An 18,940-nucleotide genomic window follows, 5' to 3' on the forward strand; every position below is an offset into this window, starting at 1 on the left:
AGGGGCTTTTCACAGTGACTTCGTTTGAAGCCTACTCGTGACAATAAGCGATTTTCATTTCATCTTCATTTCTGCTCGGTCCAGAAGCCTGACCCGGAGTTTGCGGCACCCCGGCCATCCGAGTTCACACCTTGCTACCACACACACACACGCATCTCTGTCCTCGACCTGCTGCAGTTTCCCAGTGAAGATCAACGCAAGTTGAAGGAGCAGCTCCTCACCTTCCCACTGGGCAACTTACAGCCTTCTGGACTCGACATCGAGACCAACAACTTCAGACTGTGAACCCTGTCGCCCACTTTGATTCCGGTTTCTTGCCCTGTGCTGATTTGAATCTTGTTTTTCATGCTTTTGCTTTCACACGGAGCTGTCCTGTATTCTACCATCCACACCGCACTCTGAACCAATGTTTTGTTCCTTCACTACAATCATTACCATTCCCTTTTGTTCCCGTGACACCATTGTCTTTTAATTCCTCCTGCTTTCTAACCTATCCAAGAACTTCCCTTTCTTTAATCTTCCCATCCCGGATATGAACAACATCTACCCCATCTCATTTCTACTTTCTTTTACTTCCGAAGAAAGATCATAATTGATTCAAAATGTTGGCCGGAACGTACCGGCTGTGAACACCGACGGGATTCTGCAGTCTGACCGACACGGCATCCCGCCTCAGGTTTCCCGGCGGCAAGGGGTGCGTTCAACGGGAAATCCCATTGACAGAACCAGAAGATCTTGCAGGCGCGCCGTCTCCGCTGCCGAAAACACGCACAAAAAATCCCACCCGGAACTTTCTCAGTACTGAGGGAGCGCTGCACTGTCAGAGGGTCGGTACTGAGGGAGTGCTGCACTGTCAGAGGGTCAGTACTGAGGGAGTGCTGCACTGTCAGAGGGTCAGTACTGAGGGAGTGCTGCACTGTCAGAGGGTCGGTACTGAGGGAGTGATGCACTGTCAGAGGGTCAGTACTGAGGGAGTGCTGCACTGTCAGAGGGTCAGTACTGAGGGAGTGCTGCACTGTCAGACGGTCAGTACTGAGGGAGTGCTGCACTGTCAGAGAGTCAGTACTGAGGGAGTCCTGCACTGTCAGAGGGTCAGTACTGAGGGAATGCCACACTGTCAGAGGGTCAGTACTGAGGGAGTGCCGCACTGTCAGAGGGTCAGTACTGAGGGAGTGCTGCATTGTCAGAGGGTCAGTATTGAGGGAGTGCTGCACTGTCAGAGGGTCAGTACTGAGGGAGTGCTGCATTGTCAGAGGGTCAGTATTGAGGGAGTGCTGCACTGTCAGAGGGTCAGTACTGAGGGAGTGCTGCATTGTCAGAGGGTCAGTATTGAGGGAGTGCCGCACTGTCAGAGGGTCAGTACTGAGGGAGTGCTGCATTGTCAGAGGGTCAGTATTGAGGGAGTGCCGCACTGTCAGAGGGTCAGTACTGAGGGAGTGGTGCACTGTCAGAGGGTCAGTACTGAGGGAGTGCTGCATTGTCAGAGGGTCAGTATTGAGGGAGTGCCGCACTGTCAGAGGGTCAGTACTGAGGGAGTGCTGCATTGTCAGAGGGTCAGTATTGAGGGAGTGCCGCACTGTCAGAGGGTCAGTACTGAGGGAGTGCTGCACTGCCAGAGGGTCAGTACTGAGGCAGTGCTGCACTATCAGAGGGTCAGTACTGAGGGAATGCTGCACTGCCAGAGGGTCAGTACTGAGGCAGTGCTGCATTATCAGAGGGTCAGTATTGAGGGAGTGCCGCACTGTCAGAGGGTCAGTACTGAGGGAGTGCTGCATTGTCAGAGGGTCAGTATTGAGGGAGTGCCGCACTGTCAGAGGGTCAGTACTGAGGGAGTGCTGCATTGTCAGTGGGTCAGTGCTGAGGGAGTGCTGCACTGTCAGAGGGTCAGTAGTGAGGGTGTGCTGCACTGTCAGAGGGTCAGTACTGAGGGAGTGCTGCGCTGTCAGAGGGTCACTACTGAGGGAGCGCTGCACTGTCAGAGGGTCAGTACTGAGGGAGCGCTGCACTGTCAGAGGGTCAGTACTGAAGGAGTGCTGCACCATCAGACGGTCACTACTGAGGGGGTGCTGCACTGTCAGAGGGTCAGTACTGAGGGAGTGCTGCACTGTCAGAGGGTCAGTACTGAGGGAGTGCCGCACTGTCAGAGGCTCAGTACTGAGGGAGTGCTGCACTGTCATAGGGTCACTCCTGAGTGTGTGCTGCACTGTCAGAGGGTCAGTACTGAGGGAGTGCTGCACTGTCAGAGGGTCAGTACTGCGGGAGTGTTGCACCATCAGAGGGTCACTACTGAGGGTGTGCTGCCCTGTCAGAGGGTCAGTACTGAGGGAGTGCTGCACTGTCAGAGGGTCAGTACTGAGGGAGTGCTGCACTATCAGAGGGTCAGTACTGAGGGAGTGCTGCACTATCAGAGGGTCAGTACTGAGGGAGTGCTGCACTGTCAGAGGGTCAGTACTGAGGGAGTGCTGCACTGTCAGAGGGTCAGTGCTGAGGGAGTGCTGCACTGTCAGAGGGTCAGTACTGAGGGAGTGCCGCACTGTCAGAGGGTCAGTACTGAGGGAGTGCCGCACTGTCAGAGGGTCAATACTGAGGAAACCCTTCATCGTCAGGTGGTGAGCTGTGATATTCTGAGGTCATGAAAGGTGGTGTGTGAATTCAAGTCTTTCTTTTCTTCAACATCATGAAGCACATTTGCAAATTGGTAAATGACTTCTATCCGTTCTGAATTTTAAGTCTTTTATTGCTTAAATGAACAACTTTCACTGCACGTGTTAACATGTTAGCCTAAATTTCTGCCCCTGTAAATTGTTGTTAATTCATTCCTTGTCCCAATTAAAATGAACAGTTTAACTTCTATGTCAAGCTTCGCATGGTCAGAGATTCTTCTCAGGTAAGGTAAAGTCACCATCGTCCCCCATCGTCCCAGATGACCATAGGCTGCTTTCCCCTTTGAGGGAGGGAGCCGACTGGTGGTGATGTAACCTGAGGGTCACCACACCTCAGGCGAGAGGCAAGGTTGAGAAGGTGGAACCTTCATGAATAACCTCAGCCGGTGCGGGAATTGAACCCGCGATGCTGGCCTTGTTCCACACCACGAAACCAGCTGTCCAGCCAAGTCTTGTCAATGCATTAATTGACTCACAAGTGCACACGGAAGGAACCAAACTTGCCGTTCTTTGCCTTCAAAACGTTCAGGCAATTTGTGGGAAATCTAGGAAATTCTGAACCAGACGGTCTGAGAAACCCCAAGGAGACTGAGGTGCCCAACTCAACAATTTTAAGATGTTTGCAGCGTTGACTGGACATGAAGTAGAAAGCACTGTCTGATAAAGACTAAGGAGAGTTGTGAAATATCTATATAACATCTTGGATACCAATTTTTACCATCTTGGTGCAAAACTTTTAAGTGTAATTTCTATTCCACCATAAGATCTGGCTACCCTGCATTCGGTCTTGTTTATATATTACTCAGTTAATATTATTTACAATTAAATAACAAATCACAGGAATTTGGGAAGCAGCGACTACAATACTGGCTAAGGACCAAGCAGGTGTAAATCCAAAGTGCTGCAGCGCCACCATTGGACAGTGAGTGAAATTACCATGTGACATGTTTACATAGCAATTTATGATAGAAATCCTTAACCGAAGTGCATGTGTATCGATAAGGAGTAAGAGATGTTGAGAGAGGGAGAATGAGAGAGAAAGAGTTGTAGAATATATGCTCCATTAGACAGTCCTTTGATTACGTCAAAATATATTTTTTAAACAATTCAGTCCAACTCAAAAAGATAAAATGCAAAGGAAGCTATTTTACAAAATAAAAACATTTTTAAAATATTTTTATTTAGCAAAATGTCCATTATAACAAGGCAAAAAATAACATATAACAAACACCCTTGCAAAATACACCCACCCACAACCACTCCCTCCATAAACAAAAAAAACAACTTAAAAACCAAACCACCCCCTGCAACTGAGGCTGACTAATTCCCTGAAAAAGGAGATGAATACCTTACACTGACCCCCTCATGGTGTATGTAACCTTCTCAAGATACAAAAATTCCATCAGATCATTTAGCCAGGCGGAGGCACTTGGCGGTTTCGGGTACCTCCACCCGAGCAGAACTTGCCTCCAGGGTATTGATGAGGCGAAGGCGAGGACGTCCACCTTCACCCCGTCTGCAGCACCGGCCAGTCCGATACACCAAAATTAGCCACTAACGGGCAGGGCTCCAGATGAATACCCAGAATCCCTAACATGGTGCTGAAAAAGGAGACCCAGAAATGTGCAAGTTTAGGGCAAGACCAAAACATGTGCGTTTGATTCGCTGGGCCCCTCGCTGCATCCCCACCCTGGTCACCATTGTGCCCTGTGCATCCCCACCCTGGTCACCATTGTGCCCTGTGCATCCCCACCCTGGTCACCATTGTGCCCTGTGCATCCCCACCCTGGTCACCATTGTGCCCTGTGCCCCCTACCCTGGTCACCACTGTGCCCTGTGCATCCCCACCCTGGTCACCATTGTGCCCTGTGCATCCCCACCCTGGTCACCATTGTGCCCTGTGCATCCCCACCCTGGTCACCATTGTGCCCTGTGCATCCCCATCCTGGTCACCACTGTGCCCTGTGCATCCCCACCCTGGTCACCATTGTGCCCTGTGCCCCCCACCCTGGTCACCACTGTGCCCTGTGCATCCCCACCCTGGTCACCATTGTGCCCTGTGCATCCCCACCCTGGTCACCACTGTGCCCTGTGCATCCCCACCCTGGTCACCATTGTGCCCTGTGCATCCCCACCCTGGTCACCATTGTGCCCTGTGCATCCCCACCCTGGTCACCATTGTGCCCTGTGCCCCCCACCCTGGTACCACCTTGCACTGGATCAGGCTGAGCTCAGCACAAGAGGAGGTGGAGTTGACCCTGTGAAGAGACTCACTCCACACCCCTCCCATCAAAAACCAGACCCCGCTCACCTCCCACTTTCTCTTTACTTCCTCCAACGAAGCCTATTCTGTCGACAGGATCCAACCATAGATATCTGAAATCCTCCCCTCCCCCAGCTCGGTCCGAGACAGCACCCAAGAGCGAAGGTGACGGTGCCGGGGGAAATGAAGGAATCTGCTTGTGCAGAAAACCGTGAACCTGCAAGTACCTGAATACATTTGTTCTTGGGAGCTGGAACCCCTCCAACAACTTCTCCATACCAGCGAGCCTCCCTTCAATAAACATGTCCCCAAACCTCTTCAACCCCTCCCCCAAACCCTGAAAGATGAATCCAAGCCAGACGGCACAAACAAATGGTTCCTGCAAATAGGGGGCAACATTGAAATGGGGCTCAGCCTAAAAAGCGGCCTAAACTGCCCCCAAATCCTCAGAGTGGCTCCCACTGCCAGGCTCATGGTGAATTCTGAAGGGAAAACGGAAGCAGGGCAGTGACCAGGGCCCTCAGACTCGGACCCTCCTCCATCCACCTCCATATAGACTCTGGATCCCCAAATCACCCCGCAACTTCTCAATATTTGCAGCCCAAAGAGTAAGTTAGATATCGCCAAACCCACCACTGCCTCTCTGTAGAAATGATCTGTGAGGTCTTGCCCATCTAAATAAAGGAGGATACCATTTTATTGACCCTACAAAAGAAAGATTTTGGGGGAAAGACTGGGAGACACTGAAACAATAACAAAAACCGCGCAAGGATGTTCATTTTTCAGTTTCTGTCTTATTTCTATCGGTGAGGACTATTGTCGACATCTTGTCCTGGAGTCGACGGCCGAGGATGATGAATTTCTCTGGATAGCTGTCCTTTGACAGGATCTTCCATAGCACTTCCTGATTGACTCAAAGGCCTTGGTCAGATCGATGAAGGCCATGTGGAGTGGTTGATATTGCTCCTGGCATTTCTCTTGAAAGTTGCCAAGCAGTGAAAATCATGTCCGCTGTTCCACTGTTTGGCCAGAAGCCACACTGGCTTTCCAGAAGGATTTCTTCAGAGAATGGGAGAAAACGGCTAACGAGGATTCGGGTGATGCGATGGTCTTTCTAAAGAATAAAGGGATTCGGGGATATGGGGTACGGGCCGGAGAGTGGAGCTGAGTCCACAAAGATCAGCCATGATCTCATTAAATGGCGGAGCAGGCTCGAGGGGCCAGATGGCCTACTCCTGCTCCTAGTTCTTATGTTATGTTCTTATGTTCCCAGCAATGGTGGTAGGGAGATTCCTCAATAGTTCCCACAGTCCGTGTTGTGCACTTTCTTGAAGATGGTGGCAATGACGGCATCCTTGAGATGGGCAGGAATTTCTTATCTGTCCCAGATTTTCACCAACAGCTGGTGGCGATGACGGGTGATCTTCTTCTCCAGGTTTGAAAACCTCCGCCGGGATCCCGTTCACTTCTGCAGCTTGTCCATTCTTCATGTCTTTAATGGCGCTCTCGACTTCGTCCACACTTGGGTGGGAGTCCCAAGATCATCTTCGATTGAGAGTTGGAAAATGTCCTCAAACACATCCTCACCTAGGGTTGTATCACGGTTTAGGGGATCTTTGCAGTGTTCTCGCCATCGAAGGTCGACGTGTTCTCTGTCTCTTCGGAGAGTTGCAGGTCCTTAGCTTTCTCAGTCCACCGTTGGTTCTTCATTTCCCTAGATGTTTGTAGCTCCGCCTTGGCTAATTGAGGAGCTCTCCTCTTTGCCTTGTTGGTTATGTCGTTTTGCCAGGCGCAGAGAGCTTTCCTCTCTCTTGTCGATGATATCAGAGCAGCCCACATGTTTACTTCGGGATTCTTGAATTCCTGATAAGCACCCTGCTCCAGTCCCCTTCCCATTTAAACCCAGGGATTGTCTCTCAAACAACTGGACCATTGGGCAAGAAGAAAAACAAACTAGAGCCAGCAGTGAACTATTGGGTGAGGGGATGAGGCCTGAAGGCCGAGTCCCTTTCATCTCAATGAGGTGGCAGTTCTGTTCAATTTCCGGGGGGAGGGGGGTGAAAGGACACCAAGCTAATTAAACACAAAATACTATGGGTGCTGCAAATCTGAAATAAAGGAGACAAAACAAAAATGTTGCAGAAAGTCGGCGTCTATAGAGAGAGAGAGAGATACAGAGTCGATGCTTCAGATCGGTGACCTTCATTCGGGTTGTGATGAGAATTCATCGAGCTGTTCCCCACTCTCTCCACAGCCAAGACCCGCCGACTTTCTCCCGCATTCTCTGCTGATTGTCACAGGTTAGCGGCATTTGCCAGCTGGAAGGGGCAAGGGTCCCGTTGTGAACACGGGAACAATTTCATTCAGACATCCCCGAGACACCGAATCCTTCATCCCAAACAACCGGCGCTTCTGCCCAGGAATGGCTTTCCCAAAATGCAAGATCTTGTGGTGATGTTTCGGGGTTGGTGCCTGAGACGTGCATTCCCGAACACATGGACAACGAGGAATAGATCCCCCCACCCCCACCCAATCCCGTCTTTCCCCCCTCACAATATTCACACTCTTACACGCGAACTGCACTTTTTATAAATTCCCTCCCGAGGTTATTGCTCCCAATTGCAGATCATCGCTTTATTCAGCTTTGCCAACCTCCCGGAGCCTTCCTTCCCCGACCCAGAAACGCCCAGACACCGACCTTCGAGACTAGAGCAAAACCGTGTGGAAATGCAAACAGCGCAATCACACATCGTGGCAAACGGAGAGGAGCCGGAGATCTGACTTGCTGTACAAGACAGTATCCCTGGGTGATCCAGTTTAAACTGCTCCCAATTAATTAGGTGAGAAGTGCAAATTATTCTGAAAATGCGACAATACCGTTTTTTTTTTAATCGAGCAGATCGAAAGTTTACTGCGCGAGTGTTAGCGAAGAAAATGGGGAAGGGAGTAAATTCGTCGAAAACCGAAGGAAAGGCGAAATTGGGAAGTGAATGTCGGTTTAAAAAAATAATATATTAATCGTAGAGACGTTTCAAAGAACATTTTACGGACCATGAGTCCGCCTTTCTTTCGTTTCTATCTTTATGAACTCAGAAGTTATGAACTTTATTCCATTTAAACGCTATATTCGCCCCAGAAGTGAAATCCGAAGTTGGATGGTGAGGAAGCGGCTTTGTTATTAAATTAAACGCGCAGCATAACGTCTCAGAATAAAACAGCAGAACCGAAAATACAACCGGGCCTTCTAAATGAATCAATCTTGTAAATCGCCATCCCCATTTCCCGCTGGATTCGGGATTCCGTCAGAACGGAACTTGGAATATAATTTCAGAAGCATGTCTCTGAAGCCTAGCTCCCGAATGAATGCAGGTTTCAGAGAGACACTTGAAGCGTTTAATTCAGCCAGGTGGGTGACGAAGCAACTCTTCCCCCCCCCTTTCTTTTTAGAAAATAAATTATTCGGGGAAATTTCACGAAATTCTCAACGACAAATGATTGAAGTTTGCCATTGCCGTTTCCCCCAACCCTCTTCATGGGCCAGTTCGATCCGGCCCGCCGAATCTAGTTTTGGAACCCGTTAAGAAATTCGGTATGAAGCAGTTTGAAATGAGGGAACAGGGTCACGCCCTCCCCACCCCCTAAAATAAAATAATCCCGTGGAAAATGTCAGTGAAGTTTTCTTTAGAATTTATACAGAGCAGAGAAGCGTGGAAAGTCGTTAAGTGTTAAATGTGGTGGGATCACACAGAGAGAAACAGACCCAACATGTACATTCCACACAATGAACATCACAAACTCCGGTTTCACAGCATCACCTCAACAATTAAAGGGGGGGGGGATTGCTATCAAATCTAAAGGAATTTCGTTTGTGAATCGGTTCTTTAACACAAACATATTTTCACACTTCCAGAAACTCAGCCAGAACGACAAGTAAAACATGGGTGGTGTGTACAAAGTCAGACATACAAGTTTTACAAATCAAACCCACGCCCTCGGAATAAATGCCATTTTCTGTCTATCCGAAATCATTTGCCACTTGTCCAGAAATCCACCTTTTCAAATGACGTGCAGGCAGCCCGTTTTGATGGAGAGGAATTGGTGACTGTGTCCACAATCGCTCATATAAATAAAACATGACCGCCGATTTGTAATTTAAAAATAAAATAAAAGTTTGTGGGAAGTTAGTTCAGCCATCGCCATGAAAGTTGCCAAATTCACTCCCTCGGGCCGTTGTCGTTTGTACGAATGGCGAAAACCCGTACCTACATTAACGCTGGGTCCGATCCCTGCTTAGAACAGCGCTGGGTTTAGAAAAACGGTTGCTCAAAACCTTACCACTGTCAATCTCACTGTGGCAAGAATATTAATTCCACCTTTCGCAATTATTGCCGCTGATAAAGCTCTTTCCATGCTGCCAAATATTTCAATAAATTTAAATAGAAATGCCCCCCCCAAAACAATTTTAATGATGATCGGCCTTTTGTACTCCCAGAATGACTCCCTCCCTCATCAGCAGGCAGCTGCCGAGGACCGGGCTCTTCATTCAACCTGATTGCAGGAGAGGGTATTAGAATCATTGCTCCTTTTTCTTGCTGAAATGTGGATTTTCCAGCGCCGTTAACAATTAAATTAAAATTCCGGATTGATTTTTATTTGCGAAAATGTGAACATCTAGTATTACGGAGTGGGTCGGCTGCACCTTTTAAAAATGTAAAACATTATGGAGAAATATTGAAAGTTTATTAAGGCACCACCTCAAATCTAAAAGAATCAACAACACACAAAAAGTCACGAAAGTCGATAACATGCTAAAAGCATTCACAAGGCACAAAAAACACCAACTCTCAGGCCAGCGCAGTTTATGAATTGTGTGAAATGGATTCTTCCCCAATCTACAATCCTAACCTGATTTGAAACCGTATCTAACCGTGACAAAACTCTGCCAGGAACACGAGAGTCTCAAGAATGCGGCCATTCGGTTCATCGTTCCTGTGCCAAGCCCCCTTACCCCGCTTTTTCTGTCTCTTTCGACAGTACATGTGTGACCTTTTGAATGTTATTATCGAATTTATTTCCACCGCCCTGCATTACAGACAAAACATAATAATTTCCATCACCATTTTTTCAAAATCCCTTGCCAATGAAAACAGTTTGAGGGGGTTTCAAAGAATACACAGGTATAATAGACGATTTTTTTCAGAATTCCCAATATATGTTAAACAAAGTTAAATTTACCACGTGGGCAAAGTTTCAATTGCGCTTTTAGCAATGTGTTTGTACATCTAGAATGCCGATATAGACAGGCATTACAAACCAGAAGAATTCCCGAGTCAGGAATCATACATGTGTGTGTATGAACGAGTGACTGACCCTATAATAATAATCGCTTGTCACAAGTAGGCTTCAATGAAGTTACTGTAAAAAGCCCCTAGTCGCCACATTCCGCCCCCTGTTCGGGGAGGCTGGTACGGGAATTGAATCCGTGCTGCTGGCATTGTTCTGCATTACAAGCCAGCTAGCACACTATGCTAAACCAGCCCCCATGTGTGTGTGTGAATGAGTGACTGGCCCTATGTGTGTGTGAGTGTGAATGGGTGACTGACCCTATGCGTGTGAGTGTGTGGATGGGTGACTGACCCTATGCGTGTGAGTGTGAATGGGTGACTGACCCTATGCGTGTGTGAGTGTGAATGGGTGACTGACCCTATGCATGTGAGTGTGAATGGGTGACTGACCCTATGCGTGTGTGAGTGTGAATGGGTGACTGACCCTATGCGTGTGTGAGTGTGAATGGGTGACTGACCCTATGCATGTGAGTGTGAATGGGTGACTGACCCTATGCGTGTGAGTGTGGATGGGTGACTGACCCTATGCGTGTGAGTGTGAATGGGTGACTGACCCTATGCGTGTGTGAGTGTGAATGGGTGACTGACCCTATGCGTGAGTGTGAATGGGTGACTGACCCTATGCATGTGTGAGTGTGAATGGGTGACTGACCCTATGTGTGTGTGAGTGTGAATGGGTGACTGACCCTATGTGAGTGTGAGTGTGAATGGGTGACTGACCCTATGCGTGTGTGTGTGTGAATGGTTGACTGACCCTATGCATGTGAGTGTGAATGGGTGACTGACCCTATGCGTGTGTGAGTGTGAATGGGTGACTGACCCTATGCGTGTGTGTGTGTGAATGGGTGACTGACCCTATGCGTGTGAGTGTGAATGGGTGACTGACCCTATGCGTGTGAGTGTGAATGGGTGACTGACCCTATGTGTGTGTGAGTGTGAATGGGTGACTGACCCTATGCGTGTGTGAGTGTGAATGGGTGACTGACCCTAGAACAACAAAGAACAAAGAAATGTACAGCACAGGAACAGGCCCTTCGGCCCTCCAAGCCCGTGCCGACCATACTGCCCGACTAAACTACAATCTTCTACACTTCCTGGGTCCGTATCCCTCTATTCCCATCCTATTCCTATATTTGTCAAGATGCCTCTTAAATGTCCCTATCGTCCCTGCTTCCACTACCTCCTCCGGTAGCGAGTTCCAGGCACCCACTACCCTATGTGTGTGTGAGTGTGAATGGGTGACTGACCCTATGTGTGTGAGTGTGATTGGGTGACTGATCCCTATGTGTGTGATTGGGTGACTGACCCTATGTTCAGAAACCTAACCGATGTCACTTTGTAATCACCTGTCAGATATTGACAACGAGTGATTCACAACCCTCGCTTCTGTTAAGCGCCCTTTGAGCCGATGATGAGGATTAGCGAGTACAAGTGTCTGTGCTGTTGTTTAGCCCTAAACTACTCCAGGTGTGGATGAGAGAATGTCAGACACAATTGCAAAATAAATCAGGTTTTCTTGTTTAAATATTGGGATTGGGGGGGGGGGGGGGGGGTAGCAAATGAAGAGATGCATTTGCCATTTTGAAGAGAAATCCCATAATTTGTCATTATTAGTACTCAGCTTCTCGTGGGCGTTATTTGACACTGCCATGATCAAAATAATATTAATATGGTTCAGATGCTTGGCATGGACTCGGTGGAAAGTTATTAACAGGCAGTCCATCGCCCTAGCCTGCAGAGAGAACCCGGGTCCTCTGCTCCCCGTCCTATGTTTGAGAAGCGAAAGATCGATGTGGAGCGGTGCTGGGCAGGGGGTGGATATGGCGTGCAGTGACTAAGTGTTTACATTGGGTTTGCTTCACTCGCAAAGGCTGCGGGACGTAACGTGGGCCGGTGTTTAGATTTCAGTGGACTGGCGTAGCTGCTGAAAGAGTTCATGAGATAATGCATGCTGTTTGAGTGAGGGGGAAGATCCCATAGCGAATGCTGTGCGCGGTATAAAACTTCCAGGTCTGGAGGGCTGCACCGACGTGGAAGAGGTGTGGTTAACGAAAAAAAATAAACTAAAAGTTCTATCCAGCCCAAGGTAACCTCGGTTCAGGCGAGGCGAACAGATGGACCTCGGAGCCGCGAAGGAATTGAAGGGAGAAAGTTTTTGATCAAAGACGAGCGTTTTCGAATATCCTCTCTTCTTCGCCCCACCACCCCGGGCCGCCGAAACCAGGAAGGGGTCGGGGTTGTTTTTTGTGTGCCTGGAAAAGGAGTTTTGAATGCCATGTACTGGAAGAGCAGTGAGGAACTAGTGTGTCGTATGGAAGGCAAAGGGAAGCAGAGGCAGACGGCCGGTGCACCTTTCCAGGTGAGGAGCCGCCCTGAACTGTTCAACACCGAACCCAACCCCCCACAGAGTCCGCGCGGGGCGGGGGCACACGGGCTCCGCCAGGACCCTTCCTGTGAAATGGATCGACTTTTTTGGGGGGGTTGGGGTTTGGTTGTAGGGGCGGGGGTTGGAGTAAATGTTAGGTTAGAGTTATGGGTTTTGCTGTGTTAATAAACTCTGCGCGCGATATTCTCATTGCTGTGAATAGTTGGCAGGGCTGGGGCTTTGGGGGGGGGGGGGGGGTGTACCCGCGATATTACTTCATTTGTAAATGGTGTTTTAATAAAACTGCGCGTTCGGGGGTGGAGCAGTGCGATTTGATCCGGCGCAGAACTTGGTGAAACCTAATGGAGCTGCTGTTGTGAGACTTCTTACAAACCTAATAGAAGTCAAGTCGGCAGTTTGCTGTCGAAACTCTTCTTTCCGTCAGTGGGAGCTCCCAGCATGGTCACCATAACCTGGAGTCTGTCCCTTTCCAACACGGGGGGGGGGGGGGGGGGGGTTATTAATAAAACCTGTGACCATTCTTTGGTCCTTTAACTTTTCGGGGAGGGAGGTCTGGTCTCCCTCTTTGTTTCAATGCTGGAGCTGATCGCCTCTCCCCGGGACAGTTGATGCGGATCACCTGCGCCAGTAATTGTTGCTGCTTTTCAAATTGCCAATCGAACAAACGTGCCCGGAGTGGACTGGCTCTAATTATTTGTCAAGTGCCTCCATTAAACCTCTTCACCTCCCAGGTTACTCTTTCAAATGCCTTCTGGGTGGAACGAGGACCACAATTGTTGGAGAGAAAAAAAACAATTTTCTCTTTTTGTATTTCAATCCCCCCCCCCCGCCCCCCCCCCCCCCCCCCAAAAGAAAAATCTGATTTGACCTGGCGCTAGGGATTGGTATAAATGAAAAGCCTTGTGCGATTTACAGAGGGGGAGACACACACACACACACTTGACCAGCCTAGCCCCTGACACGGGGATGAATGCTGACCATCCACTCGAGTGCCTCGTCTTGTTTTTTGTAAACTGAATCAAGGGTATTTACTTTCCAAATTGCTGCTTTAATCACCAGCGTCGTCATGGTGAAGGGAGCGAGTGGTTTAATATTTATTTGGTTTTTTGGGGGGCGGGGGATGCTGTCACTGTTAAAAGCTGGGTGCAGGCGACTAGTTGGGAATGTGTTGGAGAGGCGCTCTCTCGCTGGGTGCAGGCGACTAGTTGGGAATGTGTTGGAGAGGCGCTCTCTCTCTATCTCTGCTCTCTCTCTCTCAATCTCTGCTCTCTCCCCCCCCCCCCCCCAAATCTCTGCTCTCTCTTTCCCCCCCCCAAATCTCTGCTCTCTCTCCCCCCCCCCAAATCTCTGCTCTCTCTCCCCCCCCCCCCCCAAATCTCTGCTCTCTCTCCCCCCCCCCCCCAAATCTCTGCTCTCTCTCTTCTCTTCCCCCCCCCCCCCCCAAATCTCTGCTCTCTCTCTTCCCCCCCCCAAATCTCTGCTCTCTCTCTTCCCCCCCAAATCTCTGCTCTCTCTCTTCCCCCCCCCAAATCTCTGCTCTCTCTCTCTTCCCCCCCCCCCAAATCTCTGCTCTCTCTCTTCCCCCCCCCCCCAAATCTCTGCTCTCTCTCTCTTCCCCCCCCCCCCCAAATCTCTGCTCTCTCTCCCAATCTCTGCTCTCTCTCTCTATCTCCCAATCTCTGCGCTCTCTCTCTCTCTCTCCCAATCTCTGCGCTCTCTCTCTATCCCCCAATCTCTGCGCTCTCTCTCTCTCTCTCTCTCCCAATCTCTGCGCTCTCTCTCTCCCCCAATCTCTGCTCTCTCTCTCCCCAATCTCTGCTCTCTCTCTCCCCCAATCTCTGCTCTCTCTCTCCCCCAATCTCTGCTCTCTCTCTCCCCCCAATCTCTGCTCTCTCTCTCCCCCCAATCTCTGCTCTCTCTCTCCCCCCAATCTCTGCTCTCTCTCTCCCCCACCAATCTCTGCTCTCTCTCTCTCTCCCCCCCCAATCTCTGCGCTCTCTCTCTCTCTCCCCCCCCCAATCTCTGCGCTCTCTCTCTCTCTCCCCCCCCCAATCTCTGCGCTCTCTCTCTCCCCCCCCCAATCTCTGCGCTCTCTCCCCCAATCTCTGCGCTCTCTCCCCCCAATCTCTGCGCTCTCTCCCCCAATCTCTGCGCTCTCTCTCTCTCTCCCCCAATCTCTGCGCTCTCTCTCTCTCCCCCAATCTCTGCGCTCTCTCTCTCTCTCTCCCCCAATCTCTGCGCTCTCTCTCTCTCTCCCCCAATCTCTGCGCTCTCTCTCTCTCTCTCTCTCCCCCAATCTCTGCGCTCTCTCTCTCTCCCCCCCAATCTCTGCGCTCTCTCTCTCTCCCAATCTCTGCGCTCTCTCTCTCTCTCTCTCCCAATCTCTGCGCTCTCTCTCTATCCCCCAATCTCTGCGCTCTCTCTCTCTCTCTCTCTCTCCCAATCTCTGCGCTCTCTCTCTCTCTCTCTCTCTCTCTCTCTCCCCAATCTCTGCCTCTCTCTCTCTCCCCCAATCTCTGCTCTCTCTCTCCCCCAATCTCTGCTCTCTCTCTCCCCCAATCTCTGCTCTCTCTCTCCCCCAATCTCTGCTCTCTCTCTCCCCCAATCTCTGCTCTCTCTCTCTCCCCAATCTCTGCTCTCTCTCTCCCCCAATCTCTGCTCTCTCTCTCCCCCCAATCTCTGCTCTCTCTCTCCCCCAATCTCTGCTCTCTCTCTCCCCCAATCTCTGCTCTCTCTCTCCCCCAATCTCTGCTCTCTCTCTCCCCTCCTCTCTCTCCCCCCCAATCTCTGCTCTCTCTCTCTCCCCCCCCAATCTCTGCTCTCTCTCTCTCCCCCCCCAATCTCTGCGCTCTCTCTCTCTCCCCCCAATCTCTGCGCTCTCTCTCTCTCTCCCCCAATCTCTGCGCTCTCTCTCTCTCCCCCAATCTCTGCACTCTCTCTCTCTCCCCCCAATCTCTGCGCTCTCTCTCTCTCCCCCAATCTCTGCGCTCTCTCTCTCTCCCCCAATCTCTGCGCTCTCTCTCTCTCCCCCAATCTCTGCGCTCTCTCTCTCTCCCCCAATCTCTGCGCTCTCTCTCTCTCCCCCAATCTCTGCGCTCTCTCTCTCTCCCCCAATCTCTGCGCTCTCTCTCTCTCCCCCAATCTCTGCGCTCTCTCTCTCTCCCCCCAATCTCTGCGCTCTCTCTCTCTCCCCCAATCTCTGCGCTCTCTCTCTCTCCCCCCAATCTCTGCGCTCTCTCTCTCTCCCCCAATCTCTGTGCTCTCTCTCTCTCTCCCCCAATCTCTGCGCTCTCTCTCTCTCCCCCAATCTCTGCGCTCTCTCTCTCTCCCCAATCTCTGCGCTCTCTCTCTCTCCCCCAATCTCTGCGCTCTCTCTCTCTCTCTCTCTCTCTCCCCCAATCTCTGCGCTCTCTCTCTCTCTCTCTCTCTCCCCCAATCTCTGCGCTCTCTCTCTCTCTCTCTCTCTCTCCCCCAATCTCTGCGCTCTCTCTCTCTCTCTCTCTCCCCAATCTCTGCGCTCTCTCTCTCTCTCTCTCTCTCTCCCCCCCAATCTCTGCGCTCTCTTCCCCTCTTCCCCCCCAAATCTCTGCTCTCCCCCCCCCAAATCTCTGCTCTTCCCCCCCCCAAATCTCTGCTCTTCCCCCCCCCCCCAAATCTCTGCTCTTCCCCCCCCCCCCCAAATCTCTGCTCTTCCCCCCCCCCAAATCTCTGCTCTTCCCCCCCCCCCCCAAATCTCTGCTCTCCCCCCCCCCCCAAATCTCTGCTCTTCCCCCCCCCCCCAAATCTCTGCTCTTCCCCCCCCCCCAAATCTCTGCTCTTCCCCCCCCCCCAAATCTCTGCTCTTCCCCCCCCCCCAAATCTCTGCTCTTCCCCCCCCCAAATCTCTGCTCTTCCCCCCCCCCAAATCTCTGCTCTTCCCCCCCCCCCAAATCTCTGCTCTTCCCCCCCCCCCAAATCTCTGCTCTTCCCCCCCCCGAAATCTCTGCTCTCCCCCCCCCCAATCTCTGCGCTCTCTCTCTCTCTCTCTCCCCCAATCTCTGCGCTCTCTCTCTCTCTCTCTCTCCCCCAATCTCTGCGCTCTCTCTCTCTCTCCCCCAATCTCTGCGCTCTCTCTCTCTCCCCCCAATCTCTGCGCTCTCTCTCTCTCTCTCTCTCCCCCAATCTCTGCGCTCTCTCTCTCTCTCTCTCTCCCCCCAATCTCTGCGCTCTCTCTCTCTCTCTCTCCCCCAATCTCTGCGCTCTCTCTCTCTCCCGCAATCTCTGCGCTCTCTCTCTCCCCCAATCTCTGCGCTCTCTCTCTCTCTCCCCCAATCTCTGCGCTCTCTCTCTCTCTCCCCCAATCTCTGCGCTCTCTCTCTCTCCCCCAATCTCTGCGCTCTCTCTCTCTCCCCCAATCTCTGCGCTCTCTCTCTCTCCCCCAATCTCTGCGCTCTCTCTCTCTCCCCCAATCTCTGCGCTCTCTCTCTCTCCCCCAATCTCTGCGCTCTCTCTCTCCCCCAATCTCTGCGCTCTCTCTCTCCCCCCAATCTCTGCGCTCTCTCTCTCTCCCCCAATCTCTGCGCTCTCTCTCTCTCCCCCAATCTCTGCGCTCTCTCTCTCTCCCCCCAATCTCTGCGCTCTCTCTCTCCTCCCCAATCTCTGTGCTCTCTCTCTCTCCCCCAATCTCTGCGCTCTCTCTCTCTCTCCCCCAATCTCTGCGCTCTCTCTCTCTCTCCCCCAATCTCTGCGCTCTCTCTCTCTCCCCCAATCTCTGCGCTCTCTCTCTCTCCCCCAATCTCTGCGCTCTCTCTCTCTCCCCCAATCTCTGCGCTCTCTCTCTCTCCCCCAATCTCTGCGCTCTCTCTCTCTCCCCCAATCTCTGCGCTCTCTCTCTCTCCCCCAATCTCTGCGCTCTCTCTCTCTCCCCCAATCTCTGCGCTCTCTCTCTCTCCCCCAATCTCTGCGCTCTCTCTCTCTCCCCCAATCTCTGCGCTCTCTCTCTCTCCCCCAATCTCTGCGCTCTCTCTCTCTCCCCCAATCTCTGCGCTCTCTCTCTCTCCCCCAATCTCTGCGCTCTCTCTCTCTCCCCAATCTCTGCGCTCTCTCTCTCTCTCCCCCAATCTCTGCGCTCTCTCTCTCTCCCCCAATCTCTGCGCTCTCTCTCTCTCCCCCAATCTCTGCGCTCTCTCTCTCTCCCCCAATCTCTGCGCTCTCTCTCTCTCCCCCAATCTCTGCGCTCTCTCTCTCTCCCCCAATCTCTGCGCTCTCTCTCTCTCCCCCAATCTCTGCGCTCTCTCTCTCCCCCAATCTCTGCGCTCTCTCTCTCTCCCCCAATCTCTGCGCTCTCTCTCTCTCCCCCAATCTCTGCGCTCTCTCTCTCTCCCCAATCTCTGCGCTCTCTCTCTCCCCCAATCTCTGCGCTCTCTCTCTCTCCCCCAATCTCTGCGCTCTCTCTCTCTCCCCCAATCTCTGCGCTCTCTCTCTCTCCCCCAATCTCTGCGCTCTCTCTCTCTCCCCCAATCTCTGCGCTCTCTCTCTCTCCCCCAATCTCTGCGCTCTCTCTCTCTCCCCCAATCTCTGCGCTCTCTCTCTCTCCCCAATCTCTGCGCTCTCTCTCTCTCCCCCAATCTCTGCGCTCTCTCTCTCTCCCCCAATCTCTGCGCTCTCTCTCTCTCCCCCAATCTCTGCGCTCTCTCTCTCTCCCCCAATCTCTGCGCTCTCTCTCTCTCCCCCAATCTCTGCGCTCTCTCTCTCTCTCTCTCTCTCCCCCAATCTCTGCGCTCTCTCTCTCTCTCTCTCTCTCCCCCAATCTCTGCGCTCTCTCTCTCTCTCTCTCTCTCTCCCCCAATCTCTGCGCTCTCTCTCTCTCTCCCCCAATCTCTGCGCTCTCTTCCCCTCTTCCCCCCCCAAATCTCTGCTCTCCCCCCCCCCAAATCTCTGCTCTTCCCCCCCCCCAAATCTCTGCTCTTCCCCCCCCCCCAAATCTCTGCTCTTCCCCCCCCAAATCTCTGCTCTTCCCCCCCCCCCAAATCTCTGCTCTTCCCCCCCCCCAAATCTCTGCTCTCCCCCCCCCCCCAAATCTCTGCTCTTCCCCCCCCCCAAATCTCTGCTCTTCCCCCCCCCCAAATCTCTGCTCTTCCCCCCCCCCCCAAATCTCTGCTCTTCCCCCCCCCAAATCTCTGCTCTTCCCCCCCCCCAAATCTCTGCTCTTCCCCCCCCCCCGAAATCTCTGCTCTCCCCCCCCCAAATCTCTGCTCTTCCCCCCCCGAAATCTCTGCTCTCCCCCCCCAAATCTCTGCTCTTC

At 51.8% G+C, this 18,940-nt stretch overlaps 1 protein-coding gene across 2 annotated transcripts in view; it reads left to right on the plus strand.

Moving 5' to 3' along the window:
- Positions 1-7,684: 7,684 nt before the first annotated feature.
- Positions 7,685-18,940, plus strand: part of LOC140427248 (LIM/homeobox protein Lhx8) — a 69,029-nt gene continuing 57,773 nt past the window's right edge. The window contains exons 1-2 of one of the 2 annotated variants that reach the window (XM_072512846.1): positions 7,685-7,766; positions 12,352-12,630. In XM_072512846.1, coding sequence (XP_072368947.1) covers positions 12,547-12,630 — 84 coding nt within the window. In that variant the 5' untranslated portion in view covers positions 7,685-7,766; positions 12,352-12,546. Of the gene's footprint in view, positions 7,767-12,183; positions 12,631-18,940 lie in introns of those variants that run through there. The other variant, XM_072512845.1, reaches the window with a different exon arrangement.

The sequence above is a fragment of the Scyliorhinus torazame genome, chromosome 7 (genome assembly GCF_047496885.1).
Source record: "Scyliorhinus torazame isolate Kashiwa2021f chromosome 7, sScyTor2.1, whole genome shotgun sequence".
In the NCBI taxonomy this organism is placed as follows: Eukaryota; Metazoa; Chordata; class Chondrichthyes; order Carcharhiniformes; family Scyliorhinidae; genus Scyliorhinus; species Scyliorhinus torazame.